The 27677-nt window shown below is 47.2% G+C and overlaps 7 protein-coding genes across 7 annotated transcripts; 5 read left to right on the top strand and 2 right to left on the bottom strand.

Moving 5' to 3' along the window:
- Nucleotides 1-872: 872 nt before the first annotated feature.
- Nucleotides 873-2113, bottom strand: N7520_003459 (major facilitator superfamily domain-containing protein; the record flags this gene model as incomplete). Its single annotated transcript, XM_057137394.1, has 6 exons — nucleotides 873-889; nucleotides 964-1217; nucleotides 1275-1565; nucleotides 1616-1702; nucleotides 1757-2005; nucleotides 2052-2113. The coding sequence occupies 6 exons, from the start codon at nucleotides 2111-2113 to the stop codon at nucleotides 873-875; spliced, it is 960 nt and encodes a 319-aa protein (XP_056997859.1).
- A 1430-nt stretch (nucleotides 2114-3543) lies between these two features.
- On the top strand, nucleotides 3544-6323 carry N7520_003458 (aldehyde dehydrogenase family protein; the record flags this gene model as incomplete). The annotated part of the gene is made up of 3 exons (XM_057137393.1): nucleotides 3544-3867; nucleotides 3948-5525; nucleotides 5601-6323. 3 exons carry the CDS (start codon nucleotides 3544-3546, stop codon nucleotides 6321-6323), a joined length of 2625 nt encoding a protein of 874 aa, XP_056997858.1.
- Nucleotides 6324-8606: 2283 nt separating this feature from the next.
- Nucleotides 8607-9953, top strand: N7520_003457 (uncharacterized protein; the record flags this gene model as incomplete). The annotated part of the gene is made up of 2 exons (XM_057137392.1): nucleotides 8607-9242; nucleotides 9306-9953. The coding sequence occupies 2 exons, from the start codon at nucleotides 8607-8609 to the stop codon at nucleotides 9951-9953; spliced, it is 1284 nt and encodes a 427-aa protein (XP_056997857.1).
- Nucleotides 9954-14454: 4501 nt separating this feature from the next.
- Nucleotides 14455-15254, top strand: N7520_003456 (uncharacterized protein; the record flags this gene model as incomplete). Its single annotated transcript, XM_057137391.1, has 3 exons — nucleotides 14455-14790; nucleotides 14880-14994; nucleotides 15052-15254. The coding sequence occupies 3 exons, from the start codon at nucleotides 14455-14457 to the stop codon at nucleotides 15252-15254; spliced, it is 654 nt and encodes a 217-aa protein (XP_056997856.1).
- A 4787-nt stretch (nucleotides 15255-20041) lies between these two features.
- N7520_003455 (uncharacterized protein) lies at nucleotides 20042-21849 on the top strand (the record flags this gene model as incomplete). Its single annotated transcript, XM_057137390.1, has 3 exons — nucleotides 20042-20451; nucleotides 20508-20920; nucleotides 20978-21849. 3 exons carry the CDS (start codon nucleotides 20042-20044, stop codon nucleotides 21847-21849), a joined length of 1695 nt encoding a protein of 564 aa, XP_056997855.1.
- An 838-nt stretch (nucleotides 21850-22687) lies between these two features.
- On the bottom strand, nucleotides 22688-22978 carry N7520_003454 (uncharacterized protein; the record flags this gene model as incomplete). Its single annotated transcript, XM_057137389.1, has 1 exon — nucleotides 22688-22978. The coding sequence occupies one exon, from the start codon at nucleotides 22976-22978 to the stop codon at nucleotides 22688-22690; it is 291 nt and encodes a 96-aa protein (XP_056997854.1).
- A 2512-nt stretch (nucleotides 22979-25490) lies between these two features.
- Nucleotides 25491-27121, top strand: N7520_003453 (uncharacterized protein; the record flags this gene model as incomplete). The annotated part of the gene is made up of 3 exons (XM_057137388.1): nucleotides 25491-26420; nucleotides 26469-26594; nucleotides 26642-27121. The coding sequence occupies 3 exons, from the start codon at nucleotides 25491-25493 to the stop codon at nucleotides 27119-27121; spliced, it is 1536 nt and encodes a 511-aa protein (XP_056997853.1).
- Between the last annotated feature and the right edge of the window lie 556 nt (nucleotides 27122-27677).

The following is a 27677-nucleotide window of genomic DNA, read 5'->3' as shown; positions in this document are numbered from 1 at the left end:
GACATATCAAGAGGTTATCGGTGTTGCGTCATCGTCAGTATATGACTCAATCGGTCTTGTATCAACCTGATCCTCGACGGATGGCACTCGCACGTGGCTGCGTCTGAAATACCGCCTGAAACCATTGAGAAACTGGATGATCTTGGGGAACGGGTGGAACATTCTTATCGGCGGACCGAATACCAATGGGACATCCTCTAGGAAGGTGTGTTCCGACTCTCTGATGAACAGGAACACCAATAGGAGGCAAACAGCTGTACTGATGCTGAATAGGTGGAGGTGATGAGAAAGAGCACTTGAAGTTGATAGGAGGCATACTCACGAAAAGAGGAGAAAAACATCGACATGGAACGATTTATGTATGTATAGTAGACCCATCCGTACTATAATAATTTGACTCCCTAGATAGACGCAGATGGACAGCGCCATCCCAACATCTACAGAGCTTTAGCATTGTGTCCACGAGGATTTGGAATCACTTACCTCGGTATTGCGCAGGAAATATCTCGACAACGTAGGGAAACGGATAGGAGCTCGGCCCACTAGCAGAAACCCCTGCAGCGAAATAGCACAGGAACACCAGGAGTGATTTTCCCAGCAGAGGTATAGAGGCTGGTAATGATAGTAATGATACCCCAATCAGAAGAAGAAGCAAAGATAGCAATACCATATTGCGAAGATATTGATGACGTCTTTCAACATGAAACACTACCAATGGGATGAATGCGAACTCAGGAAAGGTGATTAGGACAGCAAAGACTATCCACGGACGAAGGATCAATGTCAAGAGGAAGTATAAGCAAACCATCGCGCTGGTGCCCAGAGCCCCTGACACCATGACCGTAACTGAGGCGAGAGTTATCCGTCTGAGTCTAGGTGTTGTAAATAGCTGAGCAAATCGCAATATAGTGTCATTGAGACTGGGGGACGACCTTCGTTGTCCTACTCGTGAACAGATCTGACACAGTTCCCGTGCAGCCCGGATATCTGAATTCTCTAATTGGCGGAGGTCCTGATAAGCCTGCTTCATGTAGCCATGAGCCACATTCCAGCGGGGTGATTCGTTCGCAAACAGGAGAAAGATCGGGACAAGAAGAGTGGCCATGATTCTGACGGGTTCACGAAAGGGCCGCACGGGCCGCACGAGCTGCACGAACAGAAATCCCTCAATGTTCATGTTGTCCGCCACGCCAAACATGTATCCTACAATTATTGCCCTAGGTAATTATTAGCAATATGTAACAATATAACACTCCTCCCAGTGGAGAGCGTACGCGGACCAGCAAAGGTGTAGCGAGCTGCGCCTATACGATGAGCAAATCTCTGCTAAGTAGATTGGGGTCGTGCAAGTCACGACTCCATCGCCCACACCGGCAATAAAGTCTAGAAGACGAATAGTCCAAAATTGTCCCGGAAATGCAGGAAGTGCAAAGAGAACGGCAGCCAGCATCACAGCCATGACTTTTGCGGTTGATGCTGAAAGCATTGCACCGCGACGGCCCCGAACGTGGTTCACAACAGGCGCCCAGCAGGTTCCAATGAGAGCGCCGCAGATGTAGAGGACACTGTGAAACAAAGTCAGAGTTTGATACATAGAGAATGGTGTTTTACTCACTCTACAAAAGACTCGAACTTGAAATCCAAGCTTTCCCCGTCTGTCCGGATGGTGAAGGGGAAAGAGAGCGAAAAGAATTTCCATCCGCTGACACGACACCATTAGCATGTACAGGTCGAATGGGGGTTCAGGTGTTCTTACAAGAGGATACCATGAACAGCAGCAAAAATTATTGATGTGCCCAACTTCCGTGATTTTCTGGGTACTGGTGCCTCCTGCAGGTTTGCTTTCTCTTCGAGAGTAAGTCCATCCACACGCTCCAAGTCTGAGGGATCATCTGCTAAGAGAGCACCCTTTCGTAGTACATCTCGTAGATGATCCAGATTATGCTGCGTGACAAAGGTATCAACTTCACTTAGGATCCGGCGCACATCCCGATGAGTATCATGACTAGGCCGGTTATCAGTGTTTCAGCCGACAAGCGGGAGATTCGTACCTGCAAGATTCGTGTCGCTGAAGATTGCCTAGAGCGAGATAGGTCTCCCCGAGCTCTGCCATGATGCACGATCTTGCCCTCCACCAATGGGATGGAAGTCATTAGGCTTTTTGGTTTTGACCGCGGTGACTGCAGTGAAAAGATGCCTAGAGTGTTTTGAAACGGGGTATTCACCGTCTAAGCGTAGATCAGACCGACATGTGATGGAACTGCAGAGCCTGCATGGTCTCACGTGAAGTCACGCGGCCTGTATACAGCCTCGTCTTACCCCGCACCGGAGCCTCATTTTTAGCATCACTCTCTATTGCCGTGTTGGTCTTTTCGCGTGATTTTGGGCGCATATTTCAAGAGCTAGATTCCCATGGCTCTGGGAGATCTACGATGTTGATGTGTTCTAAGAATGAGAGAATGACGAGATACGTTAGATCTAGCGGCTCCTCAACGAACCCGCTATTCGGTTCTGGATCTTATGTGATTGCTGTATTGTGAATCTCTGTATTCGGGGGGATTTAGGAAGAATCAGATAAACAACTGTTCATCAGACGAAGGGCACTCTCCAACTGCTTCGATATATGAGAAGTTGAACGTGCTAGTAGGGTGGAAGATTGTGCCACAGATGTGTTTCTGACTCATTTCAACTTTCGCTTAGCTAAGGAGATAAAAGGCCTCGAAATTTTTGGTGGCGCAAGTACTTTTCCATTTTAATGAAAATGACTTACCAGAATATGGCTTCTTTAATCCAAAATGGGGAAATGATCGATATTGGGCGTCAGTTGCCAAGGTTTATTCAGCGACTATTACGGGCCCCAAGAACCCATTCAAATCCATGCACATGTGGATCGGGACTACTAGTTCTTTTGAAGACCTCACCCGAATTTAATGAAGTACTACAGATAACTGGGATATTGTGGCGTCATTTGTGGGCATTCACTAAATTTGGTCCTTATTTCCTACTAACCTTGCGAGATACAGGCGTTCATCCGACCACACAGTTGGACCAATTGAGAAAGTTGCATTAGCCCCAAAAGCAAGTTCACCCCCACTGGGCTGAGCCCGGGGCTACTACTCCTTGTGACTACTTCGCCCAGTCATGGCACATTGCAGATAATGCGGTTCTGCGGCGGTCCTGAAAGATCATCTAAGGTATGGAATGCGCGGTTGCCTTTTCTGGATTAGGGTATGGTTGAACACCAATCAGCTGTGTGTAAGCGAAAAGGTGATTGGTGACGACACGATCAGTGCATGAGAAGCCTCGTATCTGCATAAGACCCTAAAAAGTTTCTTAGGGATCGAACTAAAAATAATCTAGTGCTTCCACGTGTGTGTTCCACCATAATTCACTAGCGTCGGCATTAATATATGGGCATCTACTTCTTTTGCATGAATTAAAATTTGAAATCTTGTCAGCTCTTGGCACTATACTAATATGAATGAGCCTGTTCCTTGTCTGTTCTAGAGTTTTTGCGTCGTGGGTTCTTAAAAAGCCCACAAGATGAGGAAATGGAAACAGTCGGCCTACGGGCTTGTGCCAGTCGAGGAACAGCAGTCGGATTCGAGTCCAGCTGGAGACTTTCCTTTGCATCTCTATCATAGAACAGTTAAACAGCCTGTGACGAGCCTCGAGAGGCCGACAAAACCTCCACCACAGCCTCTTGAGGCCTCGTGGCTGGTTAAGGGTCTACGTCTCGCATTCGATTTGACTGTGGGATCTGTGGCCTTGCTCTTCGCTATATTCGGTATCTGGGTTTATCAAATTGATGGAAGCCCAGCTGGTCCAGGGTCCACCGGCTCAAAACTTTTTAAGGTCTCTCAATATGTAAGCGGATCCTATTTTATACTTGGACCACTCTCTTCATATATTCGCTCAGTCATAACTCACAACAAATTCTCTTAAAGGCACCCACCATCTTCCCGGTCCTATTTGCTGCTATCGCGGGCAGTTTTATGAGCAGTATTGCCGCTTGGCGCATCCAAACAAGTCGAGGGGCGAGTATAGGGCTGGTGGAACATTGTCTAGGCAGTCAGACTCTCTCAGGGGCATTCCTAACACCGATAAGGCTACGAGCCTTCAGTCTTTTCACCGTCGCCACAATTTTTCTATGGATCTTATCTCCATTGGGCAGCCAGGCAGCTCTTAGGGTAGTTTCCATCGTGACTAGCGACTCAAGTAGCCCCAAGCACCTGGCTACTATGAACACTTTCACTGAGTACCAATACGGCTATGCTGAAGGGGTTTCGGAGGCCCTAACAACGGTGGCAAACCCTGTCATCGCTGCCATATCGGCGGCCTCACTTCTTGGAACCCGAAATCAAGATCTATGGGGTAACATCCGTTTTCCCATGATTCAGAATCTCAATAATACAAGCGATGGCTGGACGGATGTGCCCCAGAACAACAATTTGACATACGCCTCGCTTATCGGCACACCAGTCAGTGTTTTGCCTAGTTCAGGCCAAACGGCCTTTACCCTTCCAGGCTCTTATCTATCAATATCTTGTCCGATTTTGGGTATATCAAGCCAGACCGGATTTACCAATTATTCAAGCCCAGGCACCCCTGCTCCTGATAACTGGAACGACTGCACCTGGTCGAGCTCCACTGGTGGCTCTCAGTACCAGATCGCTATTTCAAAACCATGTTCTGGATATAATGTATCGATGGATCAGGGAGATCGTAATGCCCGATTACTCGTATGGGAATCTTCAGGAAGTTATGCCAAATGCAGCCTCACCACGTTATATGTCGACATCAACGTGACATGCACCGAGAGTGTGTCCGGAAGTTCATCCACGAGCACCTGCAACATATTTTCTGCTCGCCGCTCGCTCACGCCTCAGTTTAAAATCAACTGGACCGTTCTTGACATTGGCACTGGTTCCGTCGATGCTGGTTCTGTCCTGAAAATTTTAACCGGCTTGTTTCCTGACGCCCAATTATCTGGCGGCCAACAACCGGTTCTGGTTTATTTTACCAATCCATATCATGCTGTGGGAGACTTTGATACACCCGAGCCAATTTACAATGTTGGTCGCAAGGTGTTCGAGACCCGTCTGGCTCAGCTTCTCAACTCAGTGCTCTACATGGGGATCAGCCCATCTGCATTCACAGGCTCTTTCAATTCTTCGGGTATTCTCCCGGGAGGCAGCGTCCTCAAAATTGCAGCGACCACCACCCTTCAGCAAGAAGTCGTCCAGTGTAACCTGGCTTGGCTTGGTGTGCTCGTTGTTGCGTCTTTGACTATTTTTGTTTGCGCACTAATCGGCGCATTTCTGCGCATTACAAGGTTTAGCCCCGATGTTCTGGGGTCAATATCGGTTGCCCTTTTGCATAACAAAATTAGGGGAATAGCTGGGTCCTCTACGTGGTCCTCTGATGAGTGGGCGAGGAAATTAAGAGACACGAAACTTTATCTTGGAGATATTGAGCCTGGGGCTGAGGTTGGTTGTATTGCCCTAGCGACCTCTGTGCAGGATGTGGATCTTAATCTGATAAAGGGGAGGAAATATATTTAATTCTCAAGATATGATTACGGGGATTGCCACACCAAGGCGACCAATCTCAAGCGTGTGACCTTGGAATTGGGTGGAAAATCACCGGCTGTTGTGTTTGATGACTGCAATCTGGATAATGCTGTGGAATGGTGCGTCAATGCAATCGCGAGAAATACCGGTCAGGTGTGCTTTGCTGCATCCAGGGTGTATGTTCAGGAGGGGATCATCGATCAATTCACGCAGAAATACAAGGCCGCTCTAGAGGAACGCGCTAAGACTATCGGTGGCCCTGACAGCGATGAAACACAAATTGGTCCGCTGGTGGATGAGGCCCAGTTCCAGCGCGTCACCGGGTTCATTGAGCGTGGCGCTCAACAAGGAACTCTGTTGACTGGTGGAAAACGTGTTGGGGATAAAGGCTTCTTTGTGCAGCCAACCGTCTTTACTGGAGTTGAGTCCGACGCAGAGATCTATCATCAAGAGATCTTTGGTCCCGTCTCGATTCTCAACTCCTTCAAGACGGAAGAGGAAGTTCTTCGTAAGGCCAATGCGACTGAGTATGGTCTCATGGCAGGCGTTTTCACACAGGATATCAACAAAGCCATGCGAGTTGCAAGTGAATTTGAATCGGGGATGGTCGGGATCAATTGTGTCAGCGTAAACTTCTTGAACGCACCCTTTGGTGGACGTAAGCAGAGTGGTCTCGGTCGCGAGTGTGGTCGAAGTGCACTTGAACACTTCACCGAACCCAAGACTATAATGAGTAACCTCACATATTAGGCAAAATGTTTGTGTGAAACACATCTTTTATTCACATTTAGCACATGTGCATCACAATATAATCTCACTTGTCCTGAGCCTCTTCTTTCCACGTTTCAGATTTGTTTACAATTCGCCCATTTAGTTAAACGCTAGTCCAATAACTTACGCTCCCATAAATCCGCAGTCTTGATCAAATGAATAGGGTCCAGACCAAGCCCCTCAAAATTGGTATTCCGATGATTCGACATGAATGGAACGGTAGACGTCTTTTGGCAGCTTCGCCTGTCACCATGCAGGTGATCTACGTTTCGAAGCTCAATTCCCATCTTCACAATTTAAGTTGGATTATCTGCTGAGAAATGGATCAGAGAGTAGCCAGTCTCCCCTGTAATGCGACGCCACCGCGGCTGTAGGTTGGAACAGATGTGCCGATGGCAATTTGCTTTCCCGTCACGCCAGCAGAAAATTATTTACCGCACATCTACACGGGTCGGTGAAGTCGCTACTGCTGGCTGGTTTTTGGATCAGGTCGGTGTCTTTGTCAGTCTAGTCCTGATTGTATTCACCCGTGGGGCTCTTCCGATCATCCCCGAGGTTTCTCCCGAGTTAAATCGATCGAAATTGATCGAGAGCTGAAGAGCCTGGGAGGTTTCGGCGAATTAGCACTCCCAGGGAAATGGTTGGATGGAGCTAATGATTTTCACACTAAGCAGTATTTTTCGCTAGCGTAGAACAAACATCAACCTCATGCTGTGGTCGAACATGGATATAAGGCTCAGGAGCACTCCCAATTCGGGAAGTGCGGCCATGGAACGCGTCCAGCGGAATGTGTGGGGTCACCAGGTACCAGGAACCAGGCACCATGCGATCGAGGAGAAGCTGGCCCGCCGCCAAGATTCTGGAAATCGCTGGGGAGATGATATTGCATGTGCGAAATCGAGGAGAACCATGGCTCGCCACTCAGTAATGTGGGAAGCTCAGGGATGAGGAAGGCAATTCAGGTGAACGGGCCAGGAGTGGGTACCGAAGTGGTTCCAGCAGGCAATTAGCCCGACTGAAAACCATGGAAATTGATTTCGATGTCTCTGATGAACTGGATAATGGGTCTGTTGGCGCATAGACTGTAAATTAACACTGTTGAATCGATTACCCGGATGCTCAACCGTGGAACGAAATTGCAGATCACCATATGCACATCGATAACATTCTCGTCTTAGACTCGAAGACAAGATTTGTAATCATCTTGACCTATTAATGTCAGGTGACCATAGGAAAACGTGACGCCATTTGTCCCACAAGGCAGTTATGGCCGTTATCTCCTAAACCCGCTACAGAACTCCTTATTCATGCGGAGTCCGGAGTACAGTGTCTGATCCCAGTTTGCCACCTTCATGGCTGTACACCACTTGGAATGGTGATTATGAAAACTTTCAATAACGGAAACGCTGAATCATCGGATATTTTTAAACTCAATCCGCTACTCAATTTCTAGCAACCTGAGACTCCAATAGCGTACACATTTCCACGGCATCAGTGATTTTCAGATCAACCAGTAATTGAATATGTTTATCTACTTTTGGCTCATTTCACCTCCCTATCACAGTCAACTCCGACAAGCTGAGTCGGGGGACATACCGGGACCCACAAAACCAGTACCCAAAGGGAAAGGGGCAAATTGGAATTGGCCGCCTATAATATCCCGTGAAATACGCAGCTCGAGGGCAAGCTTCAGGCAGGGGTATTAAAATTGCATACGGAAAACTTCCACAAACACGTGGCTCAAAATTCAGTTCAACCACGAGGCATGACATCGAGCAGAGTTGATTTCCAAGGTTCTTAACTTTTGAACATTGTTAACCCTGATCACTGTCTAAGCATATCCAGCATGGACATGATCTGCTTGTACTGTGTGGGACTCCGAATGGAGATCTGCACTCACCGAAATTTCTTCGGTCTCGTTTCCCTGCAGAACATTGAATTGTTAAGCTTCTCATCACGCTAGTGGCTGAGACTAGTGGCTGAAGATCCCACAGGGGGCAAATGTGGAGCAAAACATGTGGAAAGTAGTTGCTACTCCGTAGTTTGAATTGTTTGATAATTTTTAGGGCAGGAAATCCCGTCAATCCTCCCGCGTCAATCACTTGCAATGTTCCTTGTCCTGAATAAAGGTGGGGCGGCGGGTTGAAAACTAGTCTTCAGGGGTTTTTGGTTCAGACCCAGTCCACTAAAGTTTCTTAAAGATGTCCAGCTGCCGATTTTGCAATCCAACCGTGTCGGTCGCTCAAACCATACACATACGCCATGACGAGCTTGATGTCGAGTTTGATAGCGCAGTGGGCGCTGTCTGAACAGACCCCTCATGACAGTTACGCTCTCAAACCCCGCAAATATGATTCGAAGGAATCTGTGGCAGCCAATTCAGCGAATTCGGCAGCTGGATCGTGGATTATTGATCCGCTTCCTCCGCTTCAACGCCGTGGTTTGACTGCCATCGGGGCATTGGCGCTGGTCTCTCTCGTTTCCACCTTCTGTCTGCTGAGTTTCTTCACCTACCGGTTCATCTTTTGGAAGAAATACTACAAGCGCTACATTGGTTACAACCAGTACGTGGTGTTGATGTACAACTTGGCCTTAGCAGATTTCATTCAAGGTCTTGGGTTTATTGTTAGTCTACGATGGATTGACCAGAACTCCATTCACGCCGAAGACCCGGGCTGCTTTCTACAAGGTATCTGGCTTCAGATTGGTGACCCGATGAGTGGGATGTTTGTGCTGGCGATTGCATTGCACACATTTATGCACGTTAGCCTTGGTCGCCAGATCAGTCATCGCGTCTTTGTGTCCATCGTTGTCGGTCTCTGGATTTTTGGTATCGTCCTGGTAGTCATACCTATTGGTATCTATGGTTCCCACGTTTGGATGCCGTCTGTCGCCTGGGTAAGTCTTTTCTGTCACTTTTATTATGAGTCCTTTGATGACTGACGATCTCTCTTTGAACAGTGTTGGATGACCACCCAACATCCCGTGCTTCGACTCTTCACCCACTACTTCTGGATCTTCGCCGCCCAGTTCCTAAATCTTGTTCTATATGCCATCATGTTCTTCCAGCTCCGACGCAGGATGGCCCAGTCAAAGATCTTAGGATCCAGTTACACCGAAACTCTCAAGCGCATGAACCGAGTTGTCTCGTACATGGTGCTCTATCCCATTGTGTATATTTGCCTCACACTTCCCTTGTCGGCCGGTCGCATGGCATCTGTCAGCGGCAGTTCGCCAAGTGTGACATACTTTTGTGTCGCAGGTGCCCTAATGACTCTCTCTGGAGCCTGCGATGTCGCCCAGTACACATTGACCCGCAAGAGCATTGTGCTGGAGTCGGAGACCCGATCGAAGGAGCCTTCGCGCGACAAGTCGAAGCAAGGCTACGGCAACATCTACTCCAGGGGTACTGATGACAAAGGTCCATTCACTACCGTTTGTGCTGCCCAGGCCGGCAGCTCGACCGAAGCCATCGTCAAGCAAGAAGACGTTGAGTTGACAACTGTTGACCAAGTATTCCAGCATACGACGATCACGGTCACCCATGAGCCTGCTTATAATGGCCCTGATGGGCCTTCTTTTAACGAAGCACATGAGCATGGGTATTAGTATATGTTCAATGCCCCGACCAGCACTTTTTACGGACTATTCCTCGCTCCATCTCACCATACGTTCTTTTAATTTTTCATATTGTACATATTTCATCTTCATGATACCCTTTTTGTTTCGCATATACTGTCTCTATTACTGAGTGTCTATGAATACTGAGCCGGTGTTTCATTTTCATGAGCATGATCCGCCTTAACTCAGACAGGCGGGGATTATTCCATCGCAGCAAATTTTCCCTTTGATCACAACACGCAGCGATCGGAAATAAAATTTATTCCTTGAGCAAGTGGAGACCATATGACCCACCTACGCTGAAGTCTAAAGTGAGACACTAGGCTTGAGTCGTAGTCAGGAGTCGAGAGTTGGCTTCTGCGGCAAAAGGCTAGACCTGTGGGGATACGGCCTCTGCCATGCCTTTCCATCGATGTTATTCTTCGCCAAAAAAAATTGAGATGTCATCAGGTCTGTCAACCAATTCAACCCGCCTCCTTAAATAAATTTGTGGCATGAAACGTAGGGACTTCTTTTTGTTTTTTGAACTGGACAATGCCTCTTTCATGAAAATTTGTAAGTTTTTACCTAAAGCTTCTTATCGGTCTCACCTTGCTGCCAGACCGGACAATCCCCTCACCGATCCAGTAGATTTCCTTAGCGGTCATTCCTTTTCCCAGCAAGATTTGAATGTGGCCGCCGGGATTTTCACATACGCACCGACGTGGCTGCGGAAAGGGAATCCACGTCACCACACAGTGATGTCGCTATCCTCCATTTGATCGCCTGGGCCTGCAGCCTGTCGTTTCTTGTAAATGCGGCGAGAAAGTCACTGAGGGGCCGACGAGTACGGCTTATTGGCGTTGTTGATAGTTCTCAAGTGCTCTAGCAGTAGAAAACTGTCTATGGCGGCACCTTTTGGCTTGTTTTTTGACCCCTATAGATGGCCTCGGCGCTTCACCACGACTGTGAAGTCCCGGGTGTCCTCTAGTGTATGTTCAATAATTTGTTCGATGGGCCGCTCGACTCGCTGTAGGTTGGACTGTTGCGCGGGTCGTTGTGCAGATTCGTCTCCCCATGACCGGCTGTTTATTTGACACTCTGGATAACCGGATCCGTCGCATCACTACATACAGATACGAATCACAATTGAATGCTGCCACAAAAGAAGGAGAGAAAGATTCCAACATCCTCTTCTATGGTGTCAGTGCTTCGGAGGATACAACGAAATTCCAAAGTCGAATCCTCCTAATTCCTGAAAGTCCCTTGCCCGTAAGGTCCCGAGGTCGCTTTCTGGTAGCCTTAGAATTAAAAGTTGAAGTCAGGAAGTGGACGGACGATTCCACGGCCTTATAGAATCTCTCTCTTCGACCATTGAATTGATGCTCGTGCGAGCGTTGTTCCCTATCTCTTCTGGCGACATCTTGGGCTTGCAAGTATCTTCTTTCCAATATCGTTTGCCGGGTCTACTTGAAGGGCCTATGGCCCTGGCTACTGTAATTGCACTGCATTTCGATGTCTATAAACGCCTTTCCCATAATTTACATGATATTGGCCCTCACATTAGCCAGACATCTGGCGACGCGAGTATCCAAGACCTCTACATCCAAGAAAATCAGGCGACGGGGTCATAGAGAAATGGAAGTAAACAAGAATATGCTTATCAATGTGGCGCAAAAGTGGCAGAACCTTAGGCCGTGGGTGGGTCCAGCCAAGAGTAAAACAAACTCCCTGGCTTATCATTGGCTGTGACATACTACTATGTGGGTCGGTGCCCAAGTAACCTGAGGCCGCTCAGGAGGTTCCTCCAGGACGTTGATGTTGTATTTTGCTAAGAATGATTCTGCAGAGAATCTCTGCATGGCTCATAGTAGCAAACATTATATCTCACTCTCCCTTGGCTGATATTCATCTCGCTTGCAGAAGCGGGGCTTGCCTGGGATATGAATATCAGGAAGTTTTCCCCCCAAACTCAACTTTCTTCCGTCTTTTCACGACTATCAACTTGCCTTCACAATCGGTCTCCTCCAAGTTTATATTTGATGACCTCTTGCATCCACCACAACATGAATTTGTCTGCATCCATTTTTTTGTTCTTTCATCCATCCTCTGATGACCTGCATCCTTGATGACTTTATCTGTTGAGAAGTATTGTTCTCTAGAACAATACGAAGTGGAAACTGCAATGTGGCTAGGAGATTGTACCTCATTATTGGTAGAGATGCTCGCCCAAGGCTAGTGACTTGGCAGCGCGACCTGAAGTCAGCCCCCCAGATCGGCCCAAGATCGAACCACAATCGGTACATGATCGGGATCTTCGCGAACTATTTAACCATTAAGGTCCAACTTCCTCCCGGATCGCACGACCTCTGAGCGCAATCTGGTTTCAAGGTCGCCTGCCATATATGATTGTGGATTTAGAAGCAGGAATAGTCAATAATACTTACCGCCTATGTCCTCCTTTTCGCCTGCCCGAAAAATCAAACATTATGATAATTTCACTTTGAAATCGATAGTGCCTTTAAGTGGTGGCGATCAGTCCTGTGATTCGACTTCTCACAGCTCGATCGATAAGCGGTGTATATCTTTGCATGATGGTCCAATAATTGATGCCCTTACATGACAGGAAACGAGGATCGACCATGATTCTACGCTTTCCGGTGGCCTTGTCAAATAAACGGGCTCAGCTCGCACCTCAGACAACTTCTGATTGTGGTATGTTTAAAGAAGACGGCGTCTCTACAGTTGTCTCAATCTGCTAGATCTACGACAAAATCCGAACCCCCAAAGTTTGCAGCGACGATGCGAGCGAGTTATATACTTTATCTACTCCTTATTTCTCGCTTCAATAATGGCGGTACCGATTAATGAGCGCTCATCGGGATTGTTGACTGAGCATCAGGTAAGATCCCCCAGGACTGACGGACGGCGATCAATAGGAGTAAGTGATGATTGCCCTCGCTGAAGAATGATAAATGCGTGACCAGAACTGACAGACAGTGATTGATAGCCTGTAAGTGATAGTCTTTTCGTCAAATAATAATAATTCGTCAAATAATAATAACTGCGTGACCAGAACTGACATACGGCGATTGATAGCCTGTAAGTGATGGTCACCTTGGCTGAAGAACGATAGCAGCGTGGCTAGGACTGATTCCCAGAACAGTAATTAAGGTCTGTCTGGTGGTCTACAGTGATGTCTCACAAGTACTATTTGACCTCGGAGTAAAGTGCAGTAGGTCACTTTCGGCATGCCGGACTGGTAATTGACGAGTTATACGCGGCCAAATGATCGATTAGCTTCAAATGCCTGGACTACAACGTTGAGAATCTAAGAAAGAAAAAAAGGAAAAATAACATAAAGCTAGGACTGATATATTTGTCTATTGATTCAAGCTTCGAGACCCCACAAATCAACTTCAATTCCAACGCCCTGTGCGCTCCGGCTGTTTTTTGGTTACCGGAGAATTCCATTGGTAAGGTGATGTTGCGATGGAAATTATCGCTTCCCTGTCGCGTCGCTTGCAACTAGATGACCATCATGCCCAAGAACGACAAGAGTTCGTCTGTTACATTTCCCGAGCCGGGGCATACCAAAATCCCGAAATCGAGGCTGCGCGCATGTGTTGTACATAGTTGATATTCTTGACAGGTTTTACAGCATTTAGAATAAGGTGAAAGCCTGCATTACTCGTGATTGCACCATCAAATAGACTTCATCGATTGGCAAACTATTCTCCGACGATGGATCGCCATTGATATTTGATGTGCAACGCGCCCGTTCGATGTAGATCCGGCGTTTGACGAGTAGCTAATGTGAACTAAGCCAGATCTTCCAACTACCTCCACACTCCATAGCAACACCACAGATCCTCACGATGTTGAACACTCACGACTATAAGCGGTCCAGTCCGAACGTCTTTATCGTAGTGGGTCCCATCCCCCCATCTTCAACTTCTGAATGCCGCACCGCTGCACATGGAGCGCTCTGAAACGCCCATAAAATTGAATCGCCATTGGAGAAGACGAACATACGCGGCCGATTGAATTCACAATCTTATATTGAGTGTTGAAAATCGAGAGGATTTGACAAATTTGCTATGGCGAGCAAATTATTCCGCACCGTAGCCATTTTCCGCACTGGGGCTTATCAGGCTTTGTCAGGCTTACATATTCGGTCGGGTTGGTCGGGTTTATGCCCGACCCGCTTACAATTACGGGCATTGCATTTAGCGATATCATTGGACCCGTATTTCCGCATGTTATAATCAGGTGGGGCTATCACGCGGAATCCCCAATCTTCATTGGCCCTGATTTTTTAACACGTTCTTGGATTAGAAACCAATGGAATGAAAATTGGAAACTAGCGATGCTATTATGGGATCCGAAAGTCGAATTGGATTTGGTTCAGGTCCCCATACTAGAGAGAGATAAAAGCCCTCGATCCACCGTCCTGTCTGTTTTTCTGTCTCAATCATTTCCCCCGCTAATAACTCCAAACACCTTCAAAATGGGCTCCACCGCTGTTGAATTCAAGAACCCCGCCACCACCACTCTTCTTGAGTTGGTCAAGTCTCGCCGCACATACTATGGCCTCAAGGGCGAGAGCCCCATCTCTGATGATGCCATTGAGCGCATTGTTGAGGACTCCGTTCTCCACGTCCCCAGCTCTTTTAACACACAGACCTCCCGTGTTGTCCTTCTCCTGAAGGAGGAGCACAAGAAGGTGTGGGATATCGCTATCCGTGCCATGGAGGGTCTCGTTGCCGCTGGTCACATTACCAAGGAGTCCTTCGAGACTGCCACCAAGCCTAAGCTCGAGTCTTTCCGTGCCGCTTACGGAACCGTATGTTTACCCCGAGGCTGGAACCTCAACCGATTGCGCAGCATTCGGTGTACAAAGTACCATTTTGCAAATTTCTAATGATGGAATAGGTTCTTTTCTTCGTTGATTACGAGTCCCTTGCCCCTATCAAGGAGAAGTTCGCCATCTACGCCGACAAGTTCGACCCCTTCGCCCTGGAGTCCAACGCCATGTCTCAGTACCTTGGTAAGTCTTTGAATTTCTGCAACCCATGTACGCGACATCAATTCTAACATTGAATAGTCTGGCTCGCTCTTGAGTCCGAAGGCTTCGGTGCCAACCTGCAGCACTACAGCCCTCTGATTGATGCCGAGATTACCAAGACCTGGGATCTCCCCGCCTCTTGGAAGTTGGATGCCCAGCTGGTCTTCGGTACTCCCACTTCTGAGGCCGGTGAGAAGGCTTTCCAGCCTCTTGAGACCCGCCTGAAGGTCTTCGGCAAATAGACATATATTTATAAAGACAATATAGAGAGACTTATTAGATACGGTGCTTAGATCATCGAACTTTGGGTCTACAAATCATACATATAACGGTTTCAAAGAACCACGAACAAGAAACATATCTTTTATCAATTCTTCCGTAAGCAATCTCCATTAGATAACCATCAGACATAGATCGCGTCTTGCGGAGCAGGGCGGCTGCACGTGGACCGTTCCTCTTAGTTAGGATTGTCTCTCTCGCTTTGATGAATCTCACGCTCGTGACGACTTCATAAATGACAGTAAGACCAGAGCTCTCTCAATAGAAGCGGTGTCACCACGGGTACGGTAAGTGTCGAAGAATTTGGGGAGAACTTCTCCCTAGAATTTTTTATCCGGTTCTTTGAATATGGACTTATCGGAGCTAGGAATATGGGTCAGAGCCTGAGCTGCGCCATGGTCTTGATCAAATGCTGCCGAAACACGATGGTGGTTTTCAAAGTCCCGCCGGAGATTGGAGGGTCATGTCTCGTCGCCTGGGTTTTCTTTCTTAAGGACGTATTGCTTCATAGTGACTTCGAAGCGGTACCTCGTAGTCCACCACTGATTTGTTTGTTCGCTAGAGATTGGTTTAGAAACGCGCGCTTTGGAAACGGTGGCTGAATGATGAGGATCCATAGTGACTTTTTCTTTGCAGATGGGGGTTGTGGAGGATGAATAGTGAGGATCATTGGCGAGAATTGTTTTGAATGGTTGTGGAGGATGAATGGTCTTTGGACAATATAAAGTGAGGTTATATAAAATGAATGGGAAGTGAATGGTGAAGTGAAAGAAAATTCAAACTAGGCATAAATAAGCGGGTTAGCAAGTCTGAGGTAGCTTCCTTTCTGCTGGTTCGTGTCTTTAGCTCTTCTGGGTAAGCTAGTTACCCTTTCAATCTATTACGCACCCAGTCAACCCTCTATTTAGTCTATAAGTCAGTTACTCAATTACTCAATCACTCACCTACTTAGTGCTTTGCGTACTATCCCACTTATTCGCCAATGTATAATGCTTTTATTGAATCACGGGAGTCAGCTCCTCGTACTCTCTTTGCATATATCCCGGGGTATAAAGATGGCATTATTCTTCTTATCAATTCTTTCCTGCAAATTTGAAATTCGGTTGATTCCCATCTCTCTTTCATATAGTCACCTTAAACTTCTCCTACCTATCATACGCCACTGGAGCATGTCCTTACTATTATAGGGGCTTCCAGAGCTAGGTAGTGGGGTTCCAATCTCATGTCTCTTCTCTCTTCGATAATTTTTTTCTAAAACTCATCTGGGCGGCCTCCAATCAGCGTGACGGAAATCCAGGTCCGAGATTGTATGATGACGGGCTTAGGGGTATATTGAGGACAAATATAACACTGATAGGTGCTCTGGATGTTGATTCATTCGTTGGGAAATACCAGTTATGGATGCAAAGTAGCTGGTCTAGGTTGCCGTCGAATAATGGACGTCCTGAGCGACAAAGAATCCCCTCCTTGATCGAGAACTATGATAAGACAGAAAGGATCCGAATGAGAAGGGATAGCGGTGGGACACCTGAAAAATCCCAGGGGAGCTTGTGAGTCTGCGTGAATACTATGTCTGTTTCTGTATTGACTTAATGTCTAAGCCTGTTATTCAACCCTCGTGTTTAGGTGTGTATCTAATGCGGAGTGCCATAAGACTCCTCATCAATCATAATGATGGGCATGTAGCAGTCTTCGGAGACCATATTTCACACTGTATCGCTGCACGGTCAGGAACAGCCCGCCTGCCATGACCAGGTTAAAGACATATATATATGTATTCTATATTTTGGAGCCCCAGTGTATCATCGTCTTTATCACGGTGAACTTCTGGGTCTAACTTTGCCAAAATAACAATATTGCGTTCATCGTTCATCCATGTTACGATATTCCCCTCATCCCTATGAAATTCTACTGGAAAGCAAATGTATATTGAGTTTGGATGGGGGTAGCATCAGTTAATTCTTACAGCCCAATCGAATAACTTTAATACGATTCATGTCCTTCTTCATCCCGTCCATCCAACTCCTTTCCAAAAGTATCACCATCCTCTTCCTATTCCTCACAATATAGACCCCGATGAACATCCACCGACACAGACTTATCTTCCCGTGGTCGCTATATGGCTCTCCGCAGAAGAACTACCAGTTCGTGCCACTATCTTCCACGGAGCAGATCATATGGCCACACCCAAATGTTCTATCACACAATATTTCGCATCCTGGGCATGTCTTGATACGGACCGTGTCTTTCTAAATCGCCCCATGCAAAGAATTCCAAGTTCTCCTCGGCCCCTGCGAATTTAGCGGAATCATCGTTTTCAGCGGCCAGTGTTGGATATATATATATAGGTGGGACCAGCGAGATGGTGCACCAGTCATATACCACGATTCGTCAACAACCAAGCTAATAAACCTCTTCACAGGGTTACAAATGAAAAATATAGCGCGCGTAGGTGGGAAACAGCAGCAGAGAATCGTCCTAAAAGAGCACGAGAGAAGACAATCCAGGTGTTAGTGGATGCTAGGGCCGCGATGGTTTATGATAATGCAGCTGGGAAAACGCCGCCCTATCCTTCTCGCCCGGTGGTTGATATCCGTCTTGCTGCTGAGCCCGACCATTGACGTGTAGACAAACCCTCTGTTGGAGTCCCATATACAAAGACAAAAATCATTAGCTATGGATGCCATGCAGTGTCTGTTCTTGCGGCGCGACCTGTCCCGCCCGGAAACTCCCCCCTTTAGAATGTGGTGGACCTATACCATTGAAGAAACGGTGCTTTGGCCAATTCTTAAGATGATAGTCTTCTGACTCCGAAGCAATCGCGGACTTTTTAGTTCATTCGAAAGAGACCCACTGTAGCTCGTTAAGCTTAACTCTTTATTGTATGCCCGCGTTTCCAAACACGTCAGACCGAATCTTTAGCTCTTTCCGCGATTTTCCGATTGTTGTAAAAAGTTGGTATGTTCCATGGTTCGTCAAGTGGGAACACTATTAGGACCCGGCATCGGAGTCCGGGATATCAATTTAATTTATGTATCGGTCATCATGTATTCAAGGCTCTAGATGCTGTTAAGCGGTAGATCGGTAGATCTTCGGGGAAAACAACGTTTGAAGCTTGGAACAACGTCAAATGTATAGCCCTAGGAATACCTCCTAGTACCTATGTGGATCAATGTGCCAGTCGATGCCTAGTGTTGTCAAAAATAAGATATCCATGAACATGTGGATTCTAGGTCTAGCCTATATCTTATGACAAAAATCCAATTGACCCGCACTGATCTCGATTCATGGCCAAATTGTCACAAGGTCCTGAGACAAATTTTTCCTATACAGTCTTTAATATGCAACAGCCTGGCTTCCACGGATTGAATGGACAGACAATTTCAAATATCATGTTTACGAGCTGGAATTGGGAACACTTAGAGACCAGTACGTAATATAAAGGGAAAAATCGGAAATAGAAAAGTCTTCATAATATGTGGAGAAGCTCGGTTGGTATCCACGCTAAACCATTTTGGGTCCGAATCCTCCCTTGTTCCTCCGTCAGTATTTCAATAGGCGCGCAAAAGAGACCAGCTGAATCTCCTGGTCCCATTTACACATTTCTTATTGGCTGAATTATGATGGGATTTTAATAGTTCCATGGGTTCGTGTTCAACCATGTGGTGGTCTGTGCTCTCCAGTCATGTCTAACCCACTGTAGATAGCTTTTTTTGGTCTGCATGTCGTTTGCTATTTCTATACTACTCTCATGCTCTTCTTTTATATTTGAAAATCGGATCGGTTAAGCTGTTTGAGGGTTAAAAGGTTGATAAAAAATGGTTGTGATACCGACCAATCCACAAGCGCAGAAGCGCCAGATGATAATTCTGCGCGTCGCTTAAAATGCCAAATCAAAACAGGAAAATTCAAAGCAAATGAAGAAATAGGAATAGCTCATACTAAATTTAACCTTAGAAAGAGATAGTTTAAGCTTTGCCTGATGCGGGTAGAAGTTCCGACTCGGATATCCCGAGCTTCAGCTACAAGTCGGGCTCCTTAAGACCGAAATCCCGGCGGGTCTCAGGTACAGACCCTGTTGAACCCTGTTAAACCCTGTTCCAGGGTTTCGGGGTCCCAGGGTTTGTTAGGCTGCCATTTTGATTCCATTTGTTGACATGAGTTTTGACGACTGTAATTACTAGGTACAGTTTATGTAAGATCTACTTAATTTATCGAAGATACGCCGTACCGAGAGCCCGGCAATGGTCGGATCCAACGCCTCCTTTTTCTAATAGGACCTTCCATTGGCCATATTTGCCATGTGCCTGAAAAGTGGGACGATGGCTCCGAATACGATTGCGCTAAGGCCCAGAACAATCGTTCCACTCTTCTAGGCTGTGGAAATTAAACCATATTGGTGCTCGATCCCGGCCTAAAATGCCCATCGGCTTTCAAAAAGCAGGCAGATAATCGGGCCGAATGGGTCTCTTGTAGTTAGCGTATAAAAATCAAGCTGCTGGGTGGATTGCGACCTTTTTCGTTCTTTTCTGCGAATCATTTCCAATATTGGTGGAGAAGGTCTTCCTGGAATGATTATGTAGCAAAATATGCCGAGGTGTAGCGATTGCCTTAAGGAGAAGAAGTATAAGATGGCCCTCAAACCCCGGAAATCTGCGTCGGTTTGCCCACACTCGTTTTTTGGCCCTACCATACCCAGTCGTTCTTTAATCTCTTTATTAATTCAAATCATTCGTTAATCTCGCCTGCCATGCGTTTCCTTGGCCTTGTTGCAGGAGCCGCCTCTCTTGGCGTTGCTACTGCTGGACTGATTCTCCCCAAGTCAAACGATGACACCTGCGCTAATGTTGTGAATACCGGTGAAGTCTTGCACCTTTCCGTCAACATCATTGAGTACCCTGTTATCGTTGATGTTGAACTCGAGGAGGACGCTGTCATTACCATCGACAACACTATTCTTATTGACTGCACCAATGCCCCCACCCACCTTCACACTACCGTTTGGGCCATCGAGACTTCCACTGTCACTAAGACTATTTCTACCGCTACTATTTCTGCTGAGGGTGTCGCTACCCAGGCTGCTCAGACCGCCGCTGCTTCCAACGATGACGGCCGTACCGTTGTCACCAAGATTGCCACCAAGACCAAGGACACCAAGCCGTACGTTGATACTTGCCATATCTTGCACACTGTCACATCTAACCAATTTTATCTAGTGACTCAACCATTGCCCCGGTTGCCGGTGGCTCTGCTGTCGGTTCCGGTTTCAACACTGCCTGGAACACCAAGCCCGTTTCCCAGACTGCTGTTCGCACTATTACCAGAACTGCTACCTACCACGGATCTACCACCACCAAGACTTACACCACCGTTGTTGCCTCCACCACTGCTACCATTGCCGCTGGACAGTACACCAACTGGACTACCTACAAGGCCAACGGTGTCAACCTCGGTGGCTGGCTCGAGATGGAGAAGGTCTTCAACCAGTACTGGTGGGACCAGTATGCCCCCAATGCCGATGATGAGTGGACTTTCTGCAAGACCCTCGGCGTCCAGTGTGGTCCTGTCCTTGAGGAACACTATGCTACTTACGTCACCACCGCTGATATCGACAAGATGGCCTCTGTTGGTAAGTCATCTCTTACACTTTCTCCCTTTATCCACAGCTACTAATCAAATATTGCAGGTGTCAACACTCTCCGAATCCCCACCACCTACGCTGCCTGGATCAAGTTCCCCGGATCCGAACTGTACCACGGCAACCAGCAGGAATGGTTGAGAAAGATCACCGTCTACGCCATCGAGAAGTACAACATGCGCGTTATCGTCGGCCTGCACTCCCTCCCCGGCGGTGTTAACAGCCTGGATATCGGTGAAGCTTCCGGCCACGATGCCTGGTTCTTCAACACCACCAACCTGGACTACTCCTACCAAGCTGTCGACAAGGTCCTCGCCTTCTTCGTCAACACCGGATACCCTTGGGCCTTCACCATTGCTCCTATCAACGAAGCCTCCGATAACCCCAGTGGCTTCGCCTCAAGCACCACCCTGAGCGCGAGCGGTAAGGCCTGGATCGTCAAGTACATGCAGGGCGTCCTGAAGCGCATCGCCAAGATCGACAAGCGCATCCCTGTCATGCTCCAGGACTGCTTCATCGGCGAGGAATCCTGGTCTCCTTACTTCCCTGCTGGTACCAACCTGGTCATCGATATGCACGTCTACTACTTCGCTGCTTCCGGTGTCTACTCTCAGTGGGCCCAGGGCGCCATCTGTGGACAGGCTTCTGTCCTCGCTGGTGATGGCAAGTTCCCTGTGTTTGTTGGTGAGTGGGCTCTGCAGACTCTGTACAGCAACACCTACGCCAACCGTAAGGAGCTCTTCAACACTCAGCGCTATGCTTGGAGCTTGTATGTCCAGGGTGGTTCGTTCTGGAGCATTAAGCACAACAGCAGTGCTGCTGTTGATGGACAGGGTACCCAGCGTGATTACTGGTCTTACGAGAGACTTATCGACGCTGGTGTTATCACCAACGTTGTGGCCAACGCTACTTACTGCTAGAGGAGTGGGTTTCCCCTACTTCATGAGTCATCTTGGCATGATGATCACATTACGTTCACTTAGTGTATAATTTGTATCAACTAGATTTTAATTCTAGAAGTACTTTTATCTCGTCACATTTATTCAAATGAATATATTGTTGATGTGCCACCTTCAATTAGAGACTGTGCTCAGTTCACTGCAATATTATTCCCATTCATAAAGTAAGACCATCATTATCACAACGTGGAATTGATTCTAAAAGAATCCAAATCAAGAAATAATGAACCTGCTTAAAAGCGATCTGAGCAGCCATCCCAGATTTTTAAATACCCACTTTTTACCAGTAGAATGCCCAAATCCAATCCTCTCATGCGAAAAATCAAAAACAGGCTCAAATCTCGCAATACTATTCCGATCATAAGAAGCAGCCGCAATATCCATGGAAATACTAGAGCAAATCTGCTCTGTCAAATCCCACCCATTCTTCAACGCCAAATTGGCACCTAAAAACTCAAACGGGCTGGAGAATATGGTTCGCATCCCCAATGAACATGACACCCTTCAATGTGGCATCGTGTCGAAAAGCGAATATCTCCATGGCAGGTCGAAATAAACGTCGTACCTGGCAGTGTAGCCTCAACGACCATTTTGAATGGTTCTTGGAACATGGGCGCTGTTGTGAGGGCTTCGCGTTTCAAGGCTTCAAATTCTTCAAATTCTTCGGCACTGAATTCGAATTTTGGGGCTCGTTCAGGTCCGACTGTGCTAACAGCCCAGGCTGAGTGTTCATTATCAAAGGGGTTATAGATACAGCATACGCCTCGGCCGGAGGACATTTGGGGTTCGTAGTTCTCGTTTATAGCTTTGGGGAGTTCGGCGGGTAGATGAGCAATGCCATCGATCTGGGTTGCGCCAGCGTACTGGGTCTTGTCATTCGGTCGGAAGTATGCTTGGATGGAACTGTCTGCGCCGTCTGCTGCGAGAGGAGGTCGCAGTCTTGTGTTCTGCCATCTGAAAGGGTAACTCGAATCTGTCCGTTAGGCAGTCTTTCAGCTGATTCGCAAGCTGATTCCCAGCTTAGGGTTGCTCTAGTGCTCTCGACCTCTGTAAGGAGGATTTGGTTGAGATCTTTGCGTGTTATGCGCATTGTGGCTGCGGGGAGACTCCCGTGTCGTTTGGGATTGATGGATGAAAGCCATTTCCAATTATCGGACCAGACTCGGATATCTCCGCTGTTGAGGGTCGCGTGTGGCTGGATCCGGTCTATTAGTCCGAGCTGTTGGAGGGCGACTAGGCCACCTTCATGGCTGGCTCCGTTGATGTTGAGCGTATAGGGGTCTTTTTCGATTGACTTGTTGTGCTCGTCGCGCTCGTATAGGGTGATTTGGGTAAATTTGAGTAAGGGGTTCCATAGTTTGTCTAGAGCAATGTTGAAGGATAGTGCCGCGAAACTTCTACTAACAAAAATAATGCGTTGGTCGGCGAGAAAGTGGTCTATGGCTCGTGGAATTTTTAAGATGATTGATATATTTTATATAGTGCTGTGGAGCATGTGAAATGAATATTTGAGATCAGTAGGCCCCTTCCAAAGACACAAAGCTATCCAGGATATATAGAAATCACAAAAGCTTTTTCCGTCGGGTATTGTTTTGCGGATAAACGTTCGAAGGTATAGTAATTTTTATATGTAGCGAGTGGATGGTATAGGAAGACCGAAGCCCGAAATTCGCTGTCATTCCTAATCACCTTGTCTCTACTCACTACTTTACTGGTGGTTTATCAAACCTCTCGGTGTTACAGCAAGTGAAGGATCCTGCGTCGATGTAGATCTTACCAGATTTAATTTTCGCGAGAAGGGAAAAGACATCGGTAGAGAACTCTTTCCACTATTGAAGTTCAGCGCGGACTCGTTAGAAATGATCTTGCTGATCTTACCTTCCAATTGTTTCCACAAATGTCAAGTTTTTGTCCGGTCTTCATTTTAAATGAGATGTCTCGCTTAAGTAGCCCGACCTCATAAATTGTGCTAGACCTGATTAGGGGCATGAGAACTGTGGCCAGCAGAAATCATTAAAAAATAAGTGTTACACAGAAAATGATCAGAAGTATCTGTAGGATCCATAATATCCATCTGAAATAAAAAGCTTCTTTCTCAAGACCGCGCAATCTTGAAAATCATCATATTAAAAATCACCATAAAATGAGTGTTATATAGATATGGCCAGGTTTTTTAGTATTCCAAATTCCCATACAATTTCAATTCTATATAGTGAAACAAAAGTCACAGCTATGGCAAAAAGCGGTGCCCTGGTGCAGAGCGGAACCATATCCCCAGGGACTCATTTCAGCGTTCCTGAGCGTTCTCAAAAATGATTTTCAAAGCGAGGCTTGCCCAGATGTCGCCGAAACTTTTCGAATATGTATTGCGTGGAATATATCGTTCACATTTGTTTCTGAGAGCAGTCGAGAAGCTTCGCATTTCGATTTATAAACTGATCCTGCCAAATGTGTCGCGATACAGTCTCATAGAGATGACATAGCATGTCACATGGACGGTGTAGATCGACAGTATTAGCGGTGAAATTTGGCAATATCGTGGAGTGATTAAAATGGCAAGAGGGAAGAGTCTCTGGGATTGCTCCCTCCTTGAGACATTGCAGATCCCTGATTCTTCTATCAGAACTGGTATGCATTTATCTCAGTTGGCTCATGTTACAACTCTCCGCAAACGTGCCATGGAATGCAGGGACGGATCTTATCACAGGATTGTGGATCTCACCCACGGGATGAGACATGGAAAGAATGCGATCTTGTTGAAGATGCGAGAATAGTACTATAGACCATATGGCTATTGGGAAGAAGAAAATGCATTGATTTATATATATATGGATATGCGGATAGGCAAATCTAATCATAAGTTCCGAATAGCATTGAGTTCATGCCGATGTCCTGATATCGGAAGATGACATTCCTGCCAGTGGTAGGTCATACGACCGAACAATTGCCGACTTCTAGTCCATTCCCGGTCCCTCCCTTCGGTTAAACCTGCCGTGGCTTGGCATTCTTCTCCTTTTGAATAAAATTACTGGGGGAAAAAAAAAGCGACAGAGTCAGTTTAAAATGACGTGGGTGGTTATAACTAGCTAGATTATCTGTAACCCCAGAAAGTGACGTACGGAAATGATTGATTTTGGCATCCCCGGATGGCGGGGTGATACGTTTACAGACACCGGTGTACCTCCGCATGAAGCTTTCGTGAAGTCCAAGACTGGGGAAAACTCAAAGTGAAATTCTCCAGGTCCAAAATTCTCAACTTCCTCATTGACCCCGATTTTCCACGCATTGACCGGCCCGATTAACCAATCAAAGACAAAGGACCAGGAACCAGGCAATCCTATTTTCCGGTTCTCGGAGACCTTCCACTAACAAAATCCCGAATAACCCGAAAAAACCTGCCGTTTGTGCGTCCATCCCGACGCCAAGGTTAAATCTCCACCTTTTGCCCCCGCAAATTACGATAATTGCAGCGTGGGGGTCACCGGGGTCTGTACTCTTCCAGATTAGCGTGGGGGGAAAAGGTTTGTGTGACTTTTCGTCATAAGAGAAGACTCGATCCCCAGTTGAACAATTTCTTCTGCATTCTCATCACATCACACATCATGGCGGACGATATCTCACGAAACAACGATCGCATCGAGTTGGAAGTCGAGAAGGAGAAGGCTGAGAATCTGGAGCATGTCGCTGAGCTACAGAATGTCCTCCCACATATTGATCCTGCTCGGAGAATCGTCGTGGAGAAGAGCTTGAAACGCAAACTCGATGCTCGCTGCAGTTTATTCGTTTTGATTTACATCATGAATTATCTTGATCGCAACAATATCTCTGCGGCGAGGTTGAAGGGTTTGCAGACTGATCTTGGTCTCACCGATACACAGTACTCGACCTGTCTGAGCATCTTGTATGTTGGATACATTTTGATGCAGGTCCCCTCCAACATGTTTATCAATCGTATCTCGCGCCCTTCAATTTACATTTCCATTGCCATGACTCTGTGGGGTCTGATCTCTACCTGCTCCGGACTCGCTCAGAACTTCAGCCATATGGTCGCTATTCGGTTCCTCTTGGGTTTCGTCGAGGCTGCTTTCCTGCCTGGTGCCCTACTCATTCTATCCAAGTGGTACACACGCAAGGAGTTGACCACCCGGAACGCCATTCTGTTCTGTGGTAACCTCATTTCCAATGCTTTCTCCTCGCTCGTCGCCGCAGGTGTCCTGTCCAACATGGAGGGTGTCCTGGGCCACGCTGCCTGGCGATGGCTCTTCTGGATCGAGGGTGCCATTACCATGACCATTGCCATCTCCGCTGGTTTCATCCTTCCTGACTTGCCCACCAATGCTCGTGGATTCACCGAAGAGGAGCGTCTTGTTGCTCAGCTCCGTCTTCTCGAGGATGTGGGCGAAGCTGATACCGATGACACCGAGCAGAGCCCTTTCACCGGCCTCATCATGACACTGAAGGATATCAAAATCTACATTATGATGTTGGCTTTCACAGCCTACGTCGTGGGTCTGTCTTTCAACGCTTTCTTCGTAAGTTACTCCCCTCCACCGATTTATCCATTTACTAACCCTCTGCAGCCCACCCTCACCGGTACCCTCGGCTTCTCATACGTGCCTACCCTCCTCATGAGCGCTCCCCCATGGGTCTTCTCCTGTATTTTCTCCGTCGTCAACGCCTGGCACGCAGACAGAACCCAAGAAAAGGTCAGCAGCCTTCCCACCTGATATTAAATCCAAGCTAACAAACCTAGATCTGGCACATCTACGGCCCAATCTTCATGGGTCTCGTCGGCTTCATCATCAGCATGTCAACCCTGAACGTCGCAGCCCGCTACATTGCCCTCTTCCTGCAAGCAGGCTCCTACGCAGGCTTTATCGTCTTCTACTCATGGATCAGCTCCTCCTTCCCCCGCCCACCGGCCAAACGAGCCGTAGCCCTCGCTCTCATCAACGCCTTCAGTCAGCTGGGTAACGTCGCCGGATCGTACGTCTGGGATCTTTCCGATAACGGGTACCGCAAGAGTTACGGAATCGTAACTGCTATGTACGGTATTACGATTGTCGGATTCTGGGTCTTCCGCATGATTCTCGTTAATCTGAATAAGAAGCTCGAGCAGAGTGAGGCGGAGTGGGATGCCCAGCATCCTGATGCTCAGGCTGGTGATGTGGCGTTTATTGAGAGTCCCGATGAGTCTTTGCGCATGCGTAAGGGTTTCAGGTATCTTGTTTAAGAATATTTTTATGCTATTTTTTCGTTACTGTACCTTGTTTAAGGGAGCGATATGCATTACATAGCCTGGAATGAATTATGTTGCATGAATCATAAAAGAATGGTCAAATCCCGTACTCGTCAACCCTTCATTTCATTCAAATGTTGCCAAAACTCAATATATCGTACCCCTAAACCGAATAAAATTATCAGCCGACGTCGTATCCTCCCCCACGCAAAACCCGCCGAATTTGTTGGGAGTGGATCCATATCCGCGGCAAACCCAAACCTTTCCCGAGGTCACCATCCCTGACCCAAAATTGAATAATTTCAGTTTGTTTCCATCCAGTAGAACCAGAGCGAGGCATCGTCCGTGAATTTGTCACGAGGCAGCAAAGAGACCATTGGACTACCTGTTTTCTGTCGAAGGTATGACCAGGTAAATGACGTACCTGACGAAGGTGATGATTTCAAGTTCTTCCAGATGGATATAATGGCTCTTTTGCGAGTGATGTCAGCCACGGAGTGCTTGCGGAATACCTCTGTGGTGAACGGGTGGTCTTATTCCGCTTCATCAC

The sequence above is a fragment of the Penicillium odoratum genome, assembly GCF_028828045.1.
Source record: "Penicillium odoratum strain IBT 22623 chromosome Unknown utg000003l_segment0_segment0, whole genome shotgun sequence".
Classification (NCBI taxonomy): domain Eukaryota; kingdom Fungi; phylum Ascomycota; class Eurotiomycetes; order Eurotiales; family Aspergillaceae; genus Penicillium; species Penicillium odoratum.
This window is presented reverse-complemented; position numbering and strand designations above follow the sequence as displayed.